Source organism: Tamandua tetradactyla, chromosome 24 (genome assembly GCF_023851605.1).
Source record: "Tamandua tetradactyla isolate mTamTet1 chromosome 24, mTamTet1.pri, whole genome shotgun sequence".
Taxonomy (NCBI): Eukaryota; Metazoa; Chordata; class Mammalia; order Pilosa; family Myrmecophagidae; genus Tamandua; species Tamandua tetradactyla.
Genome location: NC_135350.1, coordinates 21,452,104 through 21,471,992, shown reverse-complemented (window position 1 = coordinate 21,471,992; position 19,889 = coordinate 21,452,104). Strand labels below are relative to the sequence as shown.

Sequence of the window (19,889 nt, the reverse complement as noted above, 5' to 3'; positions counted from 1 at the left end):
ATAAATAGGCTCTGCAAAGGCCGCAGCCTGATAGGATTAGCAGCGGCGATTTATTATGTCCTCACTCCTTACTGCATCTTTCACTTATGTATACTGATACTCTCCAGTGTGCTAGAGACAAAAACCAAAACCACCGCCATTGACACTTCTGCCCCTTCTGATTTTGTGGCTGTCAGGAAAATGCAAGTCCATTTTTTCTTCACCTGATTACCACCCTTGTTAATTGGTAGGAAGGTTGGATCCAGGGGAATGCTTTCTAGATCTCAGGCAGGATGGCACCTTCAATCCGAGAATTGGAAACCACTAAAATTTTCACTCTTGTAAACCTGTTAAGGTTCTCTTATAATGATTCTTCATGGGAAATCATACAGATTTGTCAGTAATGTGGGTTTATTTGACAATTCTTTTAAACATTCTCCTAAAATACCTTTCACAAATCTTCACATTTCTCTGGCCAACAATCATGTTCAAATTTCTCTCCCCGCCTACCCATGCCTCCTCTAGGTGCACACTTCAAAAAAAAAGTTCAGCGTTCACATTTTTTCTGGAAATAATTTTAAGTCTATTCTCTTTAACCCTCATTCACTGGTCCTGTTCCCTTTCCCCCCCCCATGATAGCCAACCATTCCAGAGTGTTTGGTGTGTATTGTTTTACTCATATATGTCTCTTTAAAACATTAGTGGGTTTTTCTGTGTATTTAAATTTTTTACTTTATGCTTTTAATTACTATGAGTTCATTGTATATTAAATGGTATAGGGTATACATTAAAGAGTCAGAGATCCCCTCCCTGGCAACATACAAATCATTCAACCCACCATTCTAATATAACCATGTGTTTTGAGTATTTTTCCAGGTATTGGCTACATATGAATATATACTTTAAATATATAGGTATTTTAGTATACTTCACACAGAGTCCACATCGTATTATACATACTACTCCTGCTCTGCATTAACCATTTTTAAATACTTAATTTGACATAATTATAGATTCATAAACAATTACCAAAAAAAGTACAAGGAGGTCTCACTTAACCTTCACTCGGTTTCCCCCAGTGGGGAAATAGTTATCTTGCACAATTATAGTAGTATCAAAACCAGGAAATTGGCATTGGTACAGTTCACAGAGCTTATTCATATTTCAAGAATTTTACATGCCCATTTGTGTGTGTCTATATAGCTCTACGTAAATATAGAAAAGGCATTGTGCTCAACCTCACTGTATTCCTACACTCAGAGTTTTTAGAGCCTGTCCTTGCTGCTGTCCGTGCAGCTAGTTCATGGTTTCCCCTGCTGAAGAGAATCCTATAGTATGCATCTTCCTTGTCTAACTTACTCATTCCCCAGCCGTGGACACTTACCCTACTTCTTCTTGCCCACCTCCGTGACAGTGCTGCAGCAAGCATCCTCACCACGTCCCCTGTGACTTGTGTCAGAATTCCACTCAGATATATATGCAGAAGTTGGGTTGCTAGTGCACTCGAGTACTTAGCTGTCCTAAAAGACTGCATAGGGCCACACACTCACGAGCATAGCATGAGGGCCTCTGGATCCCTACGTTGTGTAATTAAGTTATAGTCCTGGTCTTTAAGATCTAGAAGCCAGACATACCATAGCAAACCTTCGGTGGGTCCATGGGAGAAAATGTTAACATACAACCACCTCTGTTCTTCAAGATAAGAGAATTTTTATGATATGAAAAAAAGCTATGTGAAAACCGAAGATAATTCCTAATTTCTGAATGGTATAATATCTGAGAATTTCAGATCTTCTCTTTTCCCACCTTATTCTCTCTTTCATTTTCCCATCGCCCCAACATGTGCTCACCAAATAGTATTTCAGAAAATGTGGATTAGTAAATAGACCCTTTATTTATTCATTTGTTTTTTTAAGAGGAGGGCTCTTGGCTATAGCGTCTGAAGTTTTAAGGACTCTGTTCCATTTCAGGTCAAGATTATAGTCTTGGAAAAGAAAAGAAACAAGGGAGAATGATCATTTGGCAACAGCCTTCTGTGGTTTCTGCCACATTAAATAATCAAGTAATCAAGGCTTAGACGGCCTGAGCATCTTTCATCCTGCCAAGTCCCGCGTGCTGTGGTCACCCTGCCTGGGGCCTGCTTGCTGGCACTGCTGTGCCCAGTAACCGCTCACTGAAGGCCAGGCAAATAGTCCCTAGACATGCTGGGTCCCACGGTTAGGTTTCTGTTGAAGATAGACTTCTTTGTATAATCATATATTGCTGTTTTTCTGTCTGCGACCTCAATTCTTTGAAAGGAACTTACATAATTGTATTTGCCTTGCTCATTTTTGAAAACACATAATCTCAAAAATATCTCATTTGCATTCCCGGAGGTACTGCTGTGTGGGTAGGTAGTCAAATGGACTTTTTAGGTAACTATTTGGTGTCAGCAACTCGATTCTTCTGCTCGTCAGAGCCCTTTTCAGTGAGAAAGTTTTATTGTCTCGATTATGACATTTAGAGTCCCATGACACCTTTTACTAGGTAAGGGAAGGAGAGTTATGTTAATCTGTCTCATGGAATCAGTCTGTAGAACAATATTTCTTAATTTAGCAAATGTATTTTCCATGTGACTTGAGAATAGCAGCATTTTTCATTGTTTTCTATTGGTTTCTATTTAGAAGTGGTAAATATAAAAATAATCCTACCTATTGAAGGGCTAAATTTTAGTTCATTATACATACTTCATTAGCATATGATATGAAAAAGGAATAACTCATTTGCAAAGATCAGAAGTTAATCTGGGAATGGGAAATGTTCCTGTAATATGACTCCACCCATTGCAGTGACGGCCATGAAGGGATAAGTGTATAGAGCTGACCAGAGTGTTCCCTGCCCTTTCCCCACTGTCCCCAGACTCCTTTGCACTTGGCAGTCATCACCAAGCAGGAAGAAGTGGTAGAGGACTTGCTGAGGGCCGGAGCCGACCCAAGCCTCCTGGACCGTTTGGGTAACTCTGTTTTGCACTTAGCTGCCAAAGAAGGACATGATATAATTCTCAGTATCTTACTCAAGCACAAAAAGGCAGCGCTGCTTATCAACCAGCCCAATGGGGAAGGTAAGAAACAATCATATGTCGTGTTAGATGCTCCATCAGCTCTCTAAACAACTACTAAGTAGTTGATAAAGGCTTGCTGTTTTATTTGTACCCAAAAGTGCTTTCCTTAGTCACCTGGAGTTCATCATGTCTTGGGGTATTTCTGTTGCTCACCAGAACTAATTCCTCTTAAGATGATTTGAAATAGTTTGTCCATAAAGGGAAAAAAACAGAAGCCTGAGCAAATACTGGTCCTGAAGTGTATAAAGCATCATTTATTCAGAGAATGTTTGTTTGCTTTCAGTGTCTCCTGAGGACACAGTGGGAGACTGGGTTTAAATGCCGCACTGTGGAGTTACAAGTGCCTGTAAAGAATATCTTGAGTAGAGACTCTTCCATCACAAGATGTGGGATAGTCTGGGCAGTGTTCTGCCATTTTTTTGGGCTTCCCTGAGGGCTGTCTTGTGACCAGCCGTCCCTCCCCCATGACTGCCCCTGTGCTTGGGCTCTAGGTCTGAATGCCATTCACCTTGCCATGATGAGCAACAGCATGCCATGCCTGCGACTACTGGTGGCCGCGGGGGCCAACGTCAATGCCCAAGAGCAGAAGTCTGGGCGCACGGCACTGCACCTGGCTGTGGAGCACGACAACATCTCCTTGGCTGGCTGCCTGCTCCTGGAGGTGAAGGATGCATCACTTCGTCTTTGCATTGAATTCCAAAGGAGGATTTAGCAAAATCTTTTCAAAAACTAATATCAGTAATAATATTTTCCCTATATTTAGACCTATTTATTTAACATCTATGCAAGGCTTCATAGTAGCAGCTTCAGGCATTTGCCACCCCATCATCTCTAATGGGGAAGCCAACCCAAAACAGCATCTGGGCTGGTAATGACCCAAAGGAACCCTGAAGACAGAGGGGGTGGAGACAAAGGGCAAGGGAACCTTGCACTAACCTTTGTCTGTGTGGGTGGGATTTTAGGGTGATGCTCATGTAGATAGTACCACCTATGATGGAACTACACCCCTGCACATAGCAGCCGGGAGAGGATCCACCAGACTGGCAGCTCTTCTCAAAGCAGCAGGTAAGACAGCCTAGCAATCATTGTTGGAAAATGTCATCAGGAAAGCAAACCTACCTCCAAGCAAGGAGTAATGTAGCCTCGTCACCTTCTTTATGGCACAGACCTACTGTTGAAAGGCCTGGGTAAATAAATATTAGAAAGCAAATCACATTTTAATATTTTAATTAATTTGTTAAATTTTATAAAATATTACAGTATTATTTTATTTTATTAAAATATTAAAATATTTAATATTTTAAAGCAAATCACATCAAGCCACTATTTAGACTGGTAATCCTGGGCTCCATTCTGAAAGTCACATTAATTTTAACTCTCTAATTCATGTTTGTTCTGGGGTTTGGTTGTTTAGATTGAATCCACTGGTGAGGGTTCTTCTCAGAGATGGATTTAACACCATACAGAAAGAATTCTGAGCAGTAACAAATATGATCAAGTCCAAAGTCTCCAGAAAAAGAGTTTATTGGTATAAGAAATAATTCAAGGACTTCCTTTTGCAATAAAACAAAAACAAGCAAACAAAACAAATCTCTTGGACTTTCAAGTCATAGGCAAGGACGAATGGGCTGTGTATTGAACACTCTAACGTGCAAGACACTGAAACAGAAATTGCTGGCATTTATTAACTTTACTGTGTACTAGGCACTGAACCAGTCACGTTATGGACATTGCATCATTTAGTCCACAGGTAACCCTTTGAGACCAGTATCTTAATCACCACTCCCACTTTACACATAGACTAGAAAGATGACTGGGGTCCAGTCTTGGGTCCTGTAATAACCAGAGCTATGAATCAGACCCCACCAGTCTGAACCTCCAGACTGTCTTCTATCCATTGCATCCCTCCCCACTACAGCCTCTGATTTGCAGATATTATTCCATTCAATCCTCATTAATGACTGAGATGACAAGAAAGGGGAAAATTCAAATGTTTTGTGAGAATTCCTGATATTCTCACAAGCAGTGGGAACAACCAAAGCAAGAGGCCAAGCCCTTTGTTCATATGAAACTTATCCTTGCAAAGGATAAGCTAAGCCTACTTAAAATTAGGCCTAAGAGTCACCCCTGAGGACCTCTTTTGTTTCTCAGATATGGCCTCTCTCTCAGCAAGAAGAAAAAAAAAAAATGTGAAGTATAGAAAATATGTTATTTCTTCTCATCTTTGACTCCCCAGTGCCTTGCATATTTCGGACCTCAAGAAAGGTTTAGTGAAATTGTAATCTCAATTCAATATGTGGGCTTGCCCTGATATATCTATTTACTTTGGAGGATTTCAAAAAAAATTTTAGAAGATAAGTGCTTCATAAATTCAAGCAAGCAGTAGAGTTTAAAATGTCATCTGAAAAAAAAAAACCAAAAACGGAAACCAGAAAGGTGCAGAAACTTTTTCTTTGGGAATATCATGTTTTTCTGACAAGTGAAATCATACCCTAATAAGCAGCAGCCTTTTCTTTTCCCCTTTGTCAAACTGAACCTTTTCTTGACCAAGAGACTGATTGCAGTATGTATGAACCGGTTTGGAAGTCACTGGCTGTAATTAAGAAATGCCTTCAGATGGGAAGCTATAACCCCTCCAAAAAATGCTTTCTCTTGAATTCTCAAATCCCTTCAGAGGAGAAGCTATAACTCCCTCCAAAAAATGCTTTCTCTTGAATTCTCGAATCCCATGAAAGGAATAGCAACTAACTGTCTTTCTAATATAGAGATGATGAAACTCAGATTAGAAAAAAAATCCTAGTTCTACATTCAAAGTGATGAAATGGTAACTTTTAAGGAGCAGACATAGCTCAGCTCTTTCAGTCTTCTGTCCTATAAATTGCTCATTTTCATTTCTCCACTCTTTTCCTGGACAAGTTAAACTTACTGCCTCAAAGCTCAGGCCGGGTCTGATAGAGTGAAATAAAGAATTACACCTAGACCCCTCTTTGACTCTCATTAGCCACTCTCCTGTTGCTGAAGTTAGCAAAAATCAAATGTTCTTCCAGCATCGTACAAGCAAGGCCCTCTTCCCAAAAATGTATACGGACCTTACTATTGTTTCTCAAACATCAAGCTAAACACATCCTCATAAAAGTAGTCTCTAAATCTTTGAGAAGTAACTCCAGCTCTAATCTCTGAGTTACTTTAGATGTTTTCTTGCCGGAGGCAAAAGAACATACTAGATTTCCCAAGATCCAGCAGCCCCCAGTTTTTCAATAACTGCACATACCCATGGAATGTTTTTTGGTATCATTTGCTTCAAGATGAAGGCCCTAGCAGTGCTGTACCCAGGAATAAAACTGAGCAGATTGTCACCAAACACCAAGCATCTTCGCTCTCTTGAGTGAGCAAGACAGGAAGCTGAGAAATGCACATTGGCAGACACAAATTTGAACATTTTGGACCTGAATCCTGCGTGAGGGCACACCCTCATTTCTGCAAATGCTTTCCACGAGGCCTCAGATTAAAGACACGTCATTCAGTTAAAGAATAATGTGAAATTCTGAGAATTCAAAGTCTTTGTTTTTTTATTGTATCCTTGGGTATCTAGAGTATCACAAAACATATTTGTAGTCAGAATAAATTAGAATTTAATGTAAGCTTTTGGAGATTTCAGTAGAAACATTTTTTATATATTAAAATGTATACAGGTAATTGCCTTTAGCAGCTACCACACTTTGCCTTTGAACTCTGACTCCTGCAGGCAGTGGAAGTGGGCAAGATCTGGGTTTACCTAATGCTGTGTAACTTGACTTCTCAGGAGCAGATCCTTTGGTGGAGAACTTTGAGCCTCTCTATGATCTGGATGACTCTTGGGAAAAGGAGGGAAAGGATGAAGGAGTCGTGCCTGGAACCACACCTCTAGATATGGCCGCCAACTGGCAGGTGAATGATGCTGTAGTTGGATGACTGCTCCTGAGATAGCAAAGGGTTCAGGGATGGGAGAACAGATGGTTTTTCTGGTTCTTTATTCCCTGAAGGACAAGCCTTTTATTTTTATTTTTTGGAAAATCTGCTTGTCGAGAGCCATACTTATCCTGAAAAACCTATCCACAAAAGATCTAGGTCAGCTGAGTTCTGAGTGTTTAAACGGAGGCCTAGTCAGATCAGAGTTAAGATTTGAAAGAGGATTAGGAAAAAAGTGAGCATGAAATTCACATACGAGTTATTTATTCTCAGTTCACACCAGAATCATTACCATCTCACATTTTGAAGCTAGGGTCAATGTTACGGCTTGCTCAAACTAAGCCAGGTGATTTCTGAACATAAAAAGAAACTGGGAACTCCTCTGAGGATTTCAACAAATATAGACAAAATAAATAAGATTTTAAAGCCTTCCTCAATTCTCCACTGAGATCTGAAGGTTAGAAAGAAAGCAGTCACTAGGTCTTCCTGGCCCAGGGAGAAGAGCTGGAACGAAGAGGCGGACAGCACACAGATCTCCAGCACAACAAAATCGATTTTCTTAGGGACAAATGCTGCTCCGCATCAAAAGCCTTTCCACTTGCCTTCTTACAACTCTTTTGCGTTGAGCCAAGTGACCCCGGTAGAGACCACATGGTTCCCCAGAAAGCCTCACCACAGCAAGATAACCCACTTCACTGACCCCTTCTTATCCTTACCCGAGTCAGCCAGCAACAGAGGACTCAGAGGACACCAGATAGGCCTCGTAGCTATGGCTCAGCTCCTCACGGAGAGAATTTTTGTTTGTTTTTTTTGACCTAAGACTTTTCTGACCCCTCAGTTAAAATGTAAATGGTGCTAAAAGGTAACACCAAGCCTTGTGAACATTTGTACATTCAACATAAGCAAGTTTATAAAATTCATTCTCATAAACCTTTCACTAGGGAGGATGGGACAGTGAGGGAATACAGGACAAAGAGGAGGCACATTCTTACAGCTCTGAGTCAGCGCAGCCCTGGCCCTAGCTCGCCAAGAGGCATCATCGATCAAGGAGTCTGAAAAAGGCATAGCTGAGACTGCATTTGTCTTTGAGAAAAGTCAGGATCCTGGCCCTCCCTGAGGTTGGTTTTGGTGCTCCTGCCTACCTCAGGCAGCCCGCGTAGTGCACAACCTCTCGGCTGCTCCCAAGAACCCCCAAGACTGTTCTTTCCCCAATAGATTTCCCTAGTGGTTCCATTAATGTGTAATGTTTCCCCATGTTTTTCTCTCCAACAGGTATTTGACATATTGAATGGGAAACCATATAAGTCAGAGTTTACATCTGATGATTTGCTGTCACAAGGTGGGTTGCACTAGAACTAGACTCTTTAACCAGCTTAATCTCCACACTGAGTGAAGGCACACCTCATTTCTGAGGGGGTTGGGAGAATGAGTTATAAGCCAGGGTTTACTATGAAAGGCACTGTGGCTCATTTCAGAATCAAAATATTCTGGAGGTATACAAAAAAAGAATATCCCATTTTAATCTACTAGAAATACATGGTGATGCTGCTCAGCTGGGCTTCTGCTGACATTCAAGTGAAATAGCTTGATTGTTTCCCCAGGGGTTGGGGGGTGTGGAGGGAAAGCATCGTAGTGATGATCCGTCTGTTCAGGGTATCTCCGCGAGGTTAGGACAGCCGTGTTTCTTCTTTATTTCCTTCAGGAGACATGAAACAGCTGACGGAAGATGCAAAGTTGCAGCTCTACAAGTTGCTAGAAATTCCTGATCCAGACAAAAACTGGGCTACTCTGGCACAGAAACTAGGTCTGGGGATACTTAATAATGCCTTCCGACTGAGTCCTGCCCCGTCTAAAACTCTTATGGACAACTATGAGGTAACACATCGCCGTGCGTATTTGACTGGGTTTTTTTTCTCCTTTACTCTGTTAGCATCACTAGCTAGGGCACGATTACCCTCTCTAAACTCTGAGGAAGAAACCCAGGACTTGCCCAAGGCCAGGAGGGTGAGCCAGGCAAGGAAGGAAGCTCACCTTCCTGAGGACCTTGTAGTCAGATTCCTCGAGCTTTGCCCGGGGCCCCTGGGAAAGACTCCTTAGGGAGTCAGGACTGTCACAGAACTTTGTGATCTCCTGAACAAACAGGATAAGCTGTAATCAACATGCCTCTCTTCTTGTCCCCAAGAGCGTGCCTTGACCACATGTCAGGTCATGGACTCCTCTGTCTGTGAGGGGCTCCCAGCAGAGCAATTCCCCGGTGATGCTTTTCTCTCTAAAAATAAAAGGTCAAAAAACATGAGGTGAAATTATTTTCAATTGAACATTTCATTGTTAGCTCTTGTTTCTCAGTAGTGTCCAGAGCTTTGGTTTATACAAGAATACTGCATAAACCGCTCTAGGTAGAGTTTCACTGCCTCAGCACTTTCCTCTCTCTCTGTCCTTCTCACTCTGTGTGTGTTTTTACAATAAACTGCTTCTCTGTGATTTCCTGAGTAGTCTTTGAGCCGACAGGAAACTTGATTCAAGACTGCATGTTTTTTTAGCCACTCCTCTCCCTGACCTTTCCAGTACCATCTGGCCTGCTGAGCAGGGGAGACAGCATGGAAGAGGGAAGGGACATGGTGTTGGTGTTTACAGCCTGCTCCTCACTTATTCCTTGCACGGGGGTTGAACCCAAGGACGTAGTCTTTCTTCATTTCTCTCTTGTAGGTCTCTGGAGGGACAGTGAAAGAGCTGGTGGAGGCCCTGAGACAGATGGGCTATACAGAGGCGATCGAAGTTATCCAGACAGCCATCTGCACCTCAGACACTGAAGCCAGCAGCTCAGCAAAGACAAACTCTCAGGCCCACTCGCTGCCTCTCTCACCTTCCTCCACAAGGCAGCAAATAGGTAAAGAAAAAAGCTTCCCCAGGCGGGTATCGTCAGTTCTCTTGGGATGAGACACTGCAGTCCCCACCTCCCCATCATCTCCTGAATATACCTTCCTGTGAGTCTCTCTAACTCCAGGGCACACATGCTTTACTTTCTACCTCTCCTGACACTAGCGTTTGGGTCAGGGGGCTGTTCCCATGATCAATGACATTGACACATGGTTTGCTTAGATTCACAATACATACTAAAAGCAACATGATGTGGGTGGTTGCAGCAAATATTACTTTTCTCTTAAATTAAAGAGAGGATACAGAGAGAGGAAAATGCACTCCTCAAGGTATATAGAATCAGGGCTAGCTGCCTGAACTAGGCACTGATGCCTAGTCCCACCATATTGCCCCTCAGTTCCTTGGCCTCCTCACATCCAATGATCTTCTCACTTCTTCTCACTTCATCTCCCTCTCCTGTGCTCATAAAACTGACCTTATCTCCTGCCATTAACTGTACCATCTTTCGTTGCATCTTAAAAACACATATCCTTATGGAGTGGACTCTAACACAGACCAGTAACCCTGTATTTCCCTATAATGTTATTCTTGCACTCTCTAAGCAACCATTTCATGCTCTCTCTTCCTAATCCCCTAGTATCCCCTTCCTCTATCCTTCAATGCCCTTGCCTCACATTACATTGAAAACATAGAAACAATTAGAACTTTCTCACCTTTGCACCATCAGATCTCCCACACCACTGTACCTGTGCTTTCCATCTAGTCTCAGTGGATGAAATGCCTGTGTTCCTACTGAACAGTACCCTCTTGTCCTGGGTCCATCCCCTCTTGCCTTTTCTAAGTCCTGCTTCTCTACCTCTTGAATCTCTCTTGCATTGACAGTTTCTCCCTCCAGACTAGATCACCTAGCAAGCGTGCTGTCATTTCTTTTATCTTTAGAAGTAAAACGAAGCAGTGGAAAACATTGTCGTGATACCACATCCCCATTTGTGATAGCCTGATTTCTCTGTTCCCCCACACGGCTTCTCAGAAATGTTTCCTATTATTCTTCCTTCACCTCCTGTTCTCTAGGCCCTGTTGTCAGGTTTACAGCCCCTCCACTCCACTGGGCCTGCTGTCATCCGGATGACCAAGAACCTCCACATTCCCAGATCCCGTCATTACTTCCTATCTTCTAGACTGCTCGCAGCCTGTGCCACAGTCGGTCACTCTGTCCTGCTGCAAACACTCTCCATTCTTGCTTTCCCACAGCACACTCACCTGCTTGCCCTCCCGCCCTGATGACTCTGCGCTGCCTTCCCACTTGAAGTCTCCTCTGCAGCTCATCTTTTGAAGTTTCAGCACCCAGAGTTCTGATGCTAGAACTCTTGATATCCCCACGCAAACTCAGCATTGGCCACGTCAGTCAGAAGCACTGCCTCCCTCTGGGAGGTCAGACAGAATCTAGGAAAGATCCATGAATCCTTGCTTGCCCTAATCGCCCACATCTAATCCATCAAGGTTTGGTTTTCTCTAGGACAACCACCCTTGCCCAATCCACCTTCATCTCTTTCCTAGATTCTTGTAGGAGTGCCTAACCAGCCTCCATTTCCATTCTGTCCACCTCCCTTTAGTCCATTCTCTGCCAACATTGGTGTTGTTCTCTTTAGGAATTATTGAGATTATGTTCTCCTGTTACACCCTCCAAACCGTGTATTAATTCAGCAAATCTTTACTGAGCACCTCCTGTGTGCCTGGCACCGTCCAAGGCTCTGAAGATAAGGCAGTGAACAATAAAGGCAGTTTCCCTGCTTTACCCATCCTCTCTTTTAAGTATCACTTTGATACATTTTCTGTCCTGCCCCACTATCCTTCAGCTCCCCAGATGTTCCTTCTGTTTCCCCAACTCATGAATCCCACCCAGCCTCAGGATCTTGGAGCCTTCTCTTCCTTTCCACTGGGAAGCTTGTTCACTGGCTGACTTCTCTTGCTACTTGATTTCGGTATCAATGCCACCACCTTAGAGGGGTCCTCCTAGGAGAGTAAGGACAGGTGTTGCTGTGCACACTGTAGAAAAGACTAAGATATCCACTAAGAAAACAGCCTAGCTCTCTTGTCTCATGGACTGGCGCCTCTTCTATACACATATCCAAAGGAATCAGTAAATAGCTATATCTTAAAAGGCACTAAGGCTTTAAACCTCATTCTCCCAAACATAATAGATCAGCAAAAAGATTGATTGAATAAATCAATGAACAGCAAGACAATAGCCATGCCACTCCCATCAGAGTCAATATTCTAATACTGGGATTTAATATCCAAGAAGATGGCATTCTTATTAGTTCATATTGACTTACCTTTTCTTGGTTACTCTCTCTCTATAGGAAAGCATTTCACATTGTTCAGAACCCTAAAGATTCTTCTCTCAACAAAGGGAATTCAAGCAAATTTTCCAGTATTGACTCATTGGTATCAAATCGCATGATTTCTCTGCTACTGACATATGTTTGAGGCAGTGCATAGTGTTTAATAGCATCTGAGGCCCAGACAGTTATCTCATTTTTAGTTCCCTCTTCTCCCACCAATACGTTTTGCATAGGTTCAACAATTTCCCCAGCTATTAAAGTGGGTAATGCAGTGGTTGGAAGAGCACACCTTATTTCTAAAGAAAAAAAAGGCACAGCTGGAGTCAAGAGAATTCAGAAAGGATTTTGATGAACATAAGGCTAGATTGCAAGTGAAGACATCTGTTCCAATCTGTTTAAATGTTATTTTCTGCCCCTCACAACACAGAGCAGCAGTCACCAGCAGAGGGCGCAGTAGGTGAGAGGAGGTGGTTTGTGGAACTAATGGGCAGAGGTAGGCCCCACGTACTGTTTAGATCTGAACTTTCCAGCGCTTTGCGGCCAGCTGGAAGGTAAGGTCTGCAACATCAAGGGCTTTGGCTTGTTCCCAGCTCTGCCCCTCAGTGAGCCTGTACTTTCTCCTCTCAGATGAGCTCCGAGACGACAGCATCTGTGACAGTGGCGTGGAGACATCCTTCCGCAAACTCAGCTTTACAGAGTCTCTGAGCAGCAGCAGCTCATTGCTAACTCTTAACAAAATGCCCCACAACTATGGGCAGGAAGAATCGATAGAAGGCAAAATTTAGCCTGCTGGCGGTTTCCCACACTGCGTAAACCAAAGCCCTGAAATTCCATTGCTTTGTCCAAAAGAAGAAAGGTAAAGCGCATCCAGAGGTGCTCTAGGAAAACTGGCCTGCCTGAATCATTCTGGATTTAACTCAAGGCCTTTAAAACTTGGCTTCCTTTCTTGGTTCTTAAATTAATTTTAGTTCGGTTCACTTACAGATAGTATCTAGCAATCACAGCACTCAGCTAGGCTGTTGCATCCTTGCAGGTGAGCTCTACCTGCTGGTAATGGATTACAGTTGCTTTCCTTTGTTGCTGCTGTCCCTCCACTGCTACCCCACTGTTATTAAATGGTGTCAGAGTCCCCACTCGGTGTTCTTTCTAGCCGTCCACAGCACAGCCGTGCATTCAGATTAAGGATTAAGAAAAGGGGTATTTTCAAATGAGAGTCACTTGGTGTACAAAAAAAAAAGGCTACTACTTTTTCTAACGTGGTTATGTCTATGATTTGAAACAAAGAACATGTACATGTCAATATTTAAACATGGTTACAATCAGTGCTGAAAATGATATTTTCCTCTTTTTCTGCATTTTGCTATTGTAAATATGTTTTTTAGATCAAATACTTTAATGGAAAAATGTTGGATTTATAAATGCTATTTTTTATTTTACTTTTATAATAAAAGGAAAAGCAGATTGTTGACCTCACCTGGGTTTGATCTCTGCAAATACTTTCCTAAGATGATTCCTTATAATCATGGGGATCATTTGTCACCTAATTAGCTCATACTCATTCCTCTTTATAGTTTTTTTGACCCAGAAATGAACAAAAAAATTTATATTGAAAAAAGTGTTGTAAGTTAAAATGAAAACTTTGAGTTTGTCAAATCCTTGTCTGGCTCATCTCATTTAGGCCTTATAACCTCACCTTCCTCCATCTCACACAGCGCTGTATCCTCTCATTATGTTCTTGATGCCTCCGTGATGCATAAAGTATTAAAATTTCAACATGCCAGAGGGTGTTGGACAAGGAGCCTTCCAACATGGAAGCTTTGCTGAACTGTTCTTCACTGAAAGAGCTGGAAATAAGGAAATATAAAAAGCTTTTCAATGAGGTGCTGCGGTGTATTAGTCAGGATTCTCTTGGGAAACAGAACCAGCAGGAGGTATCTGTAAATGTGAGATTTATAAAAGTGTCTCACACAACCATGGGGACATAAAAGTCCAAAATCTGTAGAGTAGGCCACAAACTGGAAGCTCCAATGAAGGACCTCAATGAATTCCCAGTAGAGGCTGGTTGGCTGAAGTGGAAAGAAAGATTCTTACTTCTGATTTCTCCATAAAAGCCTTCAGCTGATTAGATTATACATCACTCATTGCAGAAGACACTTCCCTTAACCAATTGCAGATGCAATCCCGCGTGGATACAACCAATGTGCTAGTGATTTAAATGATAAAATGCCCTCACAGCAACAGATAGGCCAGAGTTTACTTGACCAGACAACTGGGCGCCATCAACTGGCCAAGTTGACACATGAACCTGACCATCACAGCCCATCCCTTGTCAACTTGGCAGCTATACATGTCACCTTAAACCATACTTAATCTCTAAATAGAAAACAATCAGACATACTTTTTCCTCGCTTAACAATACTCAACTGTACTGCATACAAGTGGAAAGGCATTAAATCTCTCCAGAGTAGGGTGCAATTCCGTGAGTAATATTCACTCTTAAACTTGATGTCCTACAACTCAAATACTATAACACAAACAATATAACTTATGTGATAAGATAAAGGGTATAAAATAAAGAGGAAAGCAAAGATATTTTATTTATGTATAAATACATAAATACTAATTACAAAGCAAGAAAAAACATTCATGTCATTACAGCCCGTGTTCCTATAACTGATCACATGGTCATAGTTCATATTTATTACTACCTGCTTCCACTGCCCATTCCATATTCCCTTTTCCCTCAGCAAGCACCTCAGCTGGCTGTGGTTCTTTGCCTGGTGAGGTGACTCAAACCTTCATTCCTGACGTTTCTGAGCCATTGGTAGTCCTGCTTGACTGGGTTGTTGCAGTTTTCCATTGACTTTAATCACAGGGCATGGTAACATTAAGAGACGCCCTAGGGGATCTCCTGTATTCCAGGAAAACTCTTCTTTACCTCCATTGTGTAGTTGCAGTCCTATTTTCCTTTGATAGTCAGGATCAATCACCCCAACCAATAATCTCTTTGTTTGCCTGTTGATCCAGAAGCATGAGTAGCCCAAAGTGACCAGATTGTAGTCTTAGATTCCAATGGAATCATAGTTGTTTCTTCTGGTGGATGCACTCATCCTTCTGGAACTAAAGACTATAGACCTGCTGGTTGCAGGGATAGGAAGAAAAATTTTCCTCATGGTTCACTGAGGGTAATAGTGAGTGGTACTACTCCCATTTCCACCCTTGATTCTTTGACTCATGAATCCTGGCAATGGGAGAAACAGCACCATAGATTGGATGCTGATTTAGAGTATACACAGCCTCCTGGAGAACATTTCACCAGCCCATAAAGTATTGCCACCTAGTTGGTACCGTAATTGGCACCTTTTCAAAAGACAATTCCACCATTCTGTCAACCCAGTTGCCTCGGGATGATGGGGAACATGGTAACACCAGAGAATTCCATAAACATGTGCCCATTCCTGTACTTTATTTTCTGTGAAGTGGGTTTATCCAGAGTACGTGTCTATTCCAATTAGAACAAATCACTGCCCTTACCATGATGGAAGTGGTCCAATGTAATCAACTGTGCTGGTTTGAAAGGATGTATGTACCTTAGAAAAGCCATGTTTTAATCCTAATCCCATTTTATAAATCCAGCCGTTTCTTCTAATTCCTATTCACTACTCTATGTTTGAATATGTAATTAGATCATCTCTCTGGAGATGTGACTCAGTCAAGACTGGTTGTTAGGCTGGATTAGGTGGAGACGTGTCTCCACCTATTCGGGTGGGTCTTGATTAGCTTCCTGGAATCCTATAAAAGAGAATGACAAGTGAGAAAGCCAGGAGATTCAGAGAGAGCAGAGAATGTCATAGCTATGAGAATCAGAGAGTCCACCAGCCAGCCACCTTTGGAAATGAAGAAGGAAAATGCCTCCCAGGGAGCTTCATGAAACAGGAAGCCAGGAGAGAAAGCTAGCAGATGACACTGTGTTTGCCATATAACTCTCCAGATGAGAGAGAAACCCTGACTGTGTTCCCTGTATTCCTTTCCACTTGAGAGAGAAACCCTGAACTTCATCAGCCTTCTTGAATCAAGGTATCTTTCCCTGGATGCCTTAGATTGGACATTGCTTTAATTGGGACATTTTCTCAGCCTTACAACTGTAAACTAGCAACTTACTAAATTCCCCTTTTAAAAAGCCATTTTGTTCCTGGTATATTACATTCTGGCAGCTAGCAAACTAAAACATGGTAGCAGGCTGATCACCTTAGAGAATGGTACCATATCGGGGGCTGAGTGTGGGTCTCTGCTGCTGACAGATTGGGCACTCAGCAGTGGCTGTAACAAAGTCACCAAAGCTTGGTGAATGGAAGTCCCTATTGCTGAGCCCATGTATGACCATCCCTACCACCATGACCACTTTGTTCATCCCTACAACGTGACCATTTTGTGCATGAGTCCATTGAACAATGGCAGGACTTGCTGGGGAAAGAAACTGACTGGTATCCACAGAACAGGTCATCTTATCCACTTTGTTATTAAAACCTTCCTCTGCTGAAGTCATCCTCTGATGTGCATTCACATGGGACACAAATATCTTCAAGTTCTTTGCCCAGTCAGAAAGGTCTATCCAGATACCTCTTCCCCAGACCTTTTTGTCATCAATCTTCCTATCATACTCCTTCCAAGTCCCTAACCATCCAGCCAAACCATTAGCAACAGCCCATAATAAGTAGACAAATGCACCTCCTGCCAGTTCTCTCTTCCAAGCAAGTGAACAACCAGTTCCATCAATTGGGAGGATTTCCCCTCACCACTTCCTTTCAGGGACAACCCAGAACAGGGCTGCAGTGCTGCAGCTGTCCACTTTCAGGTGGTGCCTGCATATTGTGCAAAACATCTATAAACTAGGCCTGAGTTTTCTCTTCCTCAGTCAAATGACTATAAGGAACTTGTGAAGAGACCATAGCTCTTGGCTTGGAAAGAAAAGGCAAAGTGGCAGGAGTGGAGACTGTGGGCATTTGGGCCACTTCCTCATGTAATTTACTTGTGACTTCAGGAACCTACTCTAACCCTATCTTACATATACATTTCCATTTTATGATGGAGTGCTGCTGTGCATACCCACTGGCTTGGTGGGTCAGACACACCCAGCTCATGATAGGCAAGTCAGGTCTCATGGTAACTTGGTATCCCATGGTTAAGCATTCAGTCTCTACTAAGGCCTAGTAGCAGACAAAAAGCTGCTTCTCAAAAGGAGAGTAGTTATCTACAGAGGATGGCAAGGCCTTATTCCAAAATTTTAAGGGCTTGCATTGTGGTTCTCCCACAGGGCCTGCCAAAGGCTCCAGACAGCATCTCTTTGCCACTGACACTTCCAGCACCACTGAGTCTGCTGAATCATTTGGTCCAAAATGGAGAGCAGCTTGTACAGCAGACTGGACCTGTCACAGAGCTTTCTCTTGTTCAGGACCCAATCAAAACTAGCTGCTTTTCTGGTCACTCAGCAAATGGTCCAGTATAGCTCACCCAAATGAGAACTATGTTGTCTCCAAAACCCAAAGAGACCAACTAGGCATTGTGCCTCTTTTTGGTCATAGGAGGGACCAGATGCAACAGCTTATCCTTCACCTTAGAATGGATATCCTGATATGCGCCACACCACTAGAGACCCAGAAATTTCACTGAGGTGTACAGCCCTGTATTTTTGTTAGATTTATTTCCCATTCTCTTACATGCAAATGCCTTACCAATGTATACAGTAGTTCCTACTTCTTGCTCACCAGGTCCAATCAACATGATATCATCAATATGATGGACTGGTGTGGTGTCTTGTGGGAGGGAGAAACAATCAAGGTCGCTGCAGACAACGACCAGCCAAACTCTCTCTGAGCTAGAAAGTTGATAATACCCTGAGTTAGAACAGTGAAAGTATATTGTTGGCTTTGCCAGCTGAATGCAAATTGTTTCTGGTGGTCCTTACTTATAGCTATTGAGAAAAAAAGCATTTGCCAGATCAATAACTGCATACCACGTACCAAGGGATGTGTTGATTTGCTCAAGCAATGATACCACATCTGGAACAGCAGCAGCAACTGGAGTCACTACCTGGTTAAATTTACCATAATACACTGTCATCCTCCAAGACCTATCTGTTCTCTCCACAGGCCAGATAGGAAAGTTGGATGGGGATGTGGTGGGAATCACCACCCCTGCATCCTTCAAGTCCTTAAGAGTGTCACTAATCTCTGCAATCCTTCCAGGAATCTGATATTGCTCTCATTTATTATTTTCTTAGGTAGGGGCAGTTATAGTGGCCTCCGCTTGGCCTTTCCTACCATAATAGCCCTTACTCCACAAGTCATAGTGTCAATGTGTGGATTCCACCAGTTGCTCAGTATGTCTATCCCAATTATGCATTCTGGAACTGGGGGAATAACTACAGAATGGGTCTGGGGACCACTGGACCCACTGTGAGAGAGACCTGAGCTAAAACTCCATCGATCATCTGACCTCCATAAGCCCCTACTCTGACTGGTGAACCAGAGTGACATTTTGGGTTCCCTGGAATTGTCATTTTTGAACTGTTGTCTAACAATGGCCAAAATATCGGGTCATTTCCTTTTCCCCAATGCATTGTTATCCTGGTAAAAGGCTGTAGGTATCCTTGCGGAAGGCTGGGAGGAAGATTAACCAAAGATTCGTGTCAGTTTAACAGGGTCCTTCCCCAAAGGGACTGGCCTACCCCTCATTCAAGGAACTCTGTGTCTGTAAACTACCTCAAGTCTGAGAATTGATTAAGGGGTTATGACTTTATGTTTTTGTAATTTAAGTTAGACTTCTGTTTATTTTACCTAGAACTTTTCTACTTATATAGCTCAAACAACAATGTAGTAGACTGCCCATCTATTGTACTTCCAAGTACCCCAAGATCTATTAATCAATGCCATAGGTCTGTGCAAGTCAGAGTATTTTGACTCCTCTTTGAATCTGCTGTCCATTTTGGTAGCCATGCCCACCTTGTCTTTTGAGATCACCACATGGTTTCCGCCAACTTGGGATCCAATCATCGCCATTGTGTTTAAGGATTCCAGCTCAGTGACAGCAGTTCTCGCAGAAATATCTGACTTACAAAGAAGGGCAACTACAGAGCTCTTCAGGGACAATGGGGTAGTCTCATGAATTTTTTTCTCAAGGTTCTGGTGGAAGATGTGTCCTTCAGACATCTCTGGATTGTATGAGCATGTCTTCCATGATAAATCCGCTCTAACATTCCAATCTCTCTAAGCCTCAGGATGCCCTCCTCTACATTATTTCAAGGCAGTTCTGGCATTTCAACCTCAGGTAATGTTGGCCTCCTTTTGATCCATGTTTTAGCCAACAACACAAACAAACTGTTAATGCCTTTTTTTTTTAACTTTTTAAATTGTACAAAATAATATATATACAAGGCAAAGAAAGAAAAAAGCAATGATTTTCAAAGCATTCTTCAACAACTAGTTACAAGACAGATTCCAGAGTTTGTCATGAGTTACCATATCATTATCTTAGATTTTTCTTTCTATCTGCTCCAGAATATAGTAGGCCAGAAGGAATAAATATTTTTTTGTCATTACAATTGATTTTTTTCTTTTTTGTGAAAAATGACATACACGCAA

General features: G+C 42.4%; 1 protein-coding gene across 5 annotated transcripts in view; it reads left to right on the top strand.

Moving 5' to 3' along the window:
• The window catches only part of NFKB1 (nuclear factor kappa B subunit 1), a 166,094-nt gene extending 152,258 nt beyond the window's left edge, over window positions 1–13,836 (top strand). For 4 of the 5 annotated variants that reach the window (XM_077142675.1, XM_077142673.1, XM_077142674.1 and 1 more), the window contains 8 exons: window positions 2,878–3,079; window positions 3,571–3,740; window positions 4,042–4,144; window positions 6,882–7,006; window positions 8,300–8,366; window positions 8,730–8,902; window positions 9,734–9,914; window positions 12,877–13,836. In XM_077142675.1, the coding sequence (XP_076998790.1) occupies window positions 2,878–3,079; window positions 3,571–3,740; window positions 4,042–4,144; window positions 6,882–7,006; window positions 8,300–8,366; window positions 8,730–8,902; window positions 9,734–9,914; window positions 12,877–13,034 (1,179 nt within the window). In that variant the 3' untranslated portion in view covers window positions 13,035–13,836. The remainder of the gene's footprint in view (window positions 1–2,877; window positions 3,080–3,570; window positions 3,741–4,041; window positions 4,145–6,881; window positions 7,007–8,299; window positions 8,367–8,729; window positions 8,903–9,733; window positions 9,915–12,876) is intronic. The other variant, XM_077142672.1, reaches the window with a different exon arrangement.
• Window positions 13,837–19,889: the final 6,053 nt, after the last annotated feature.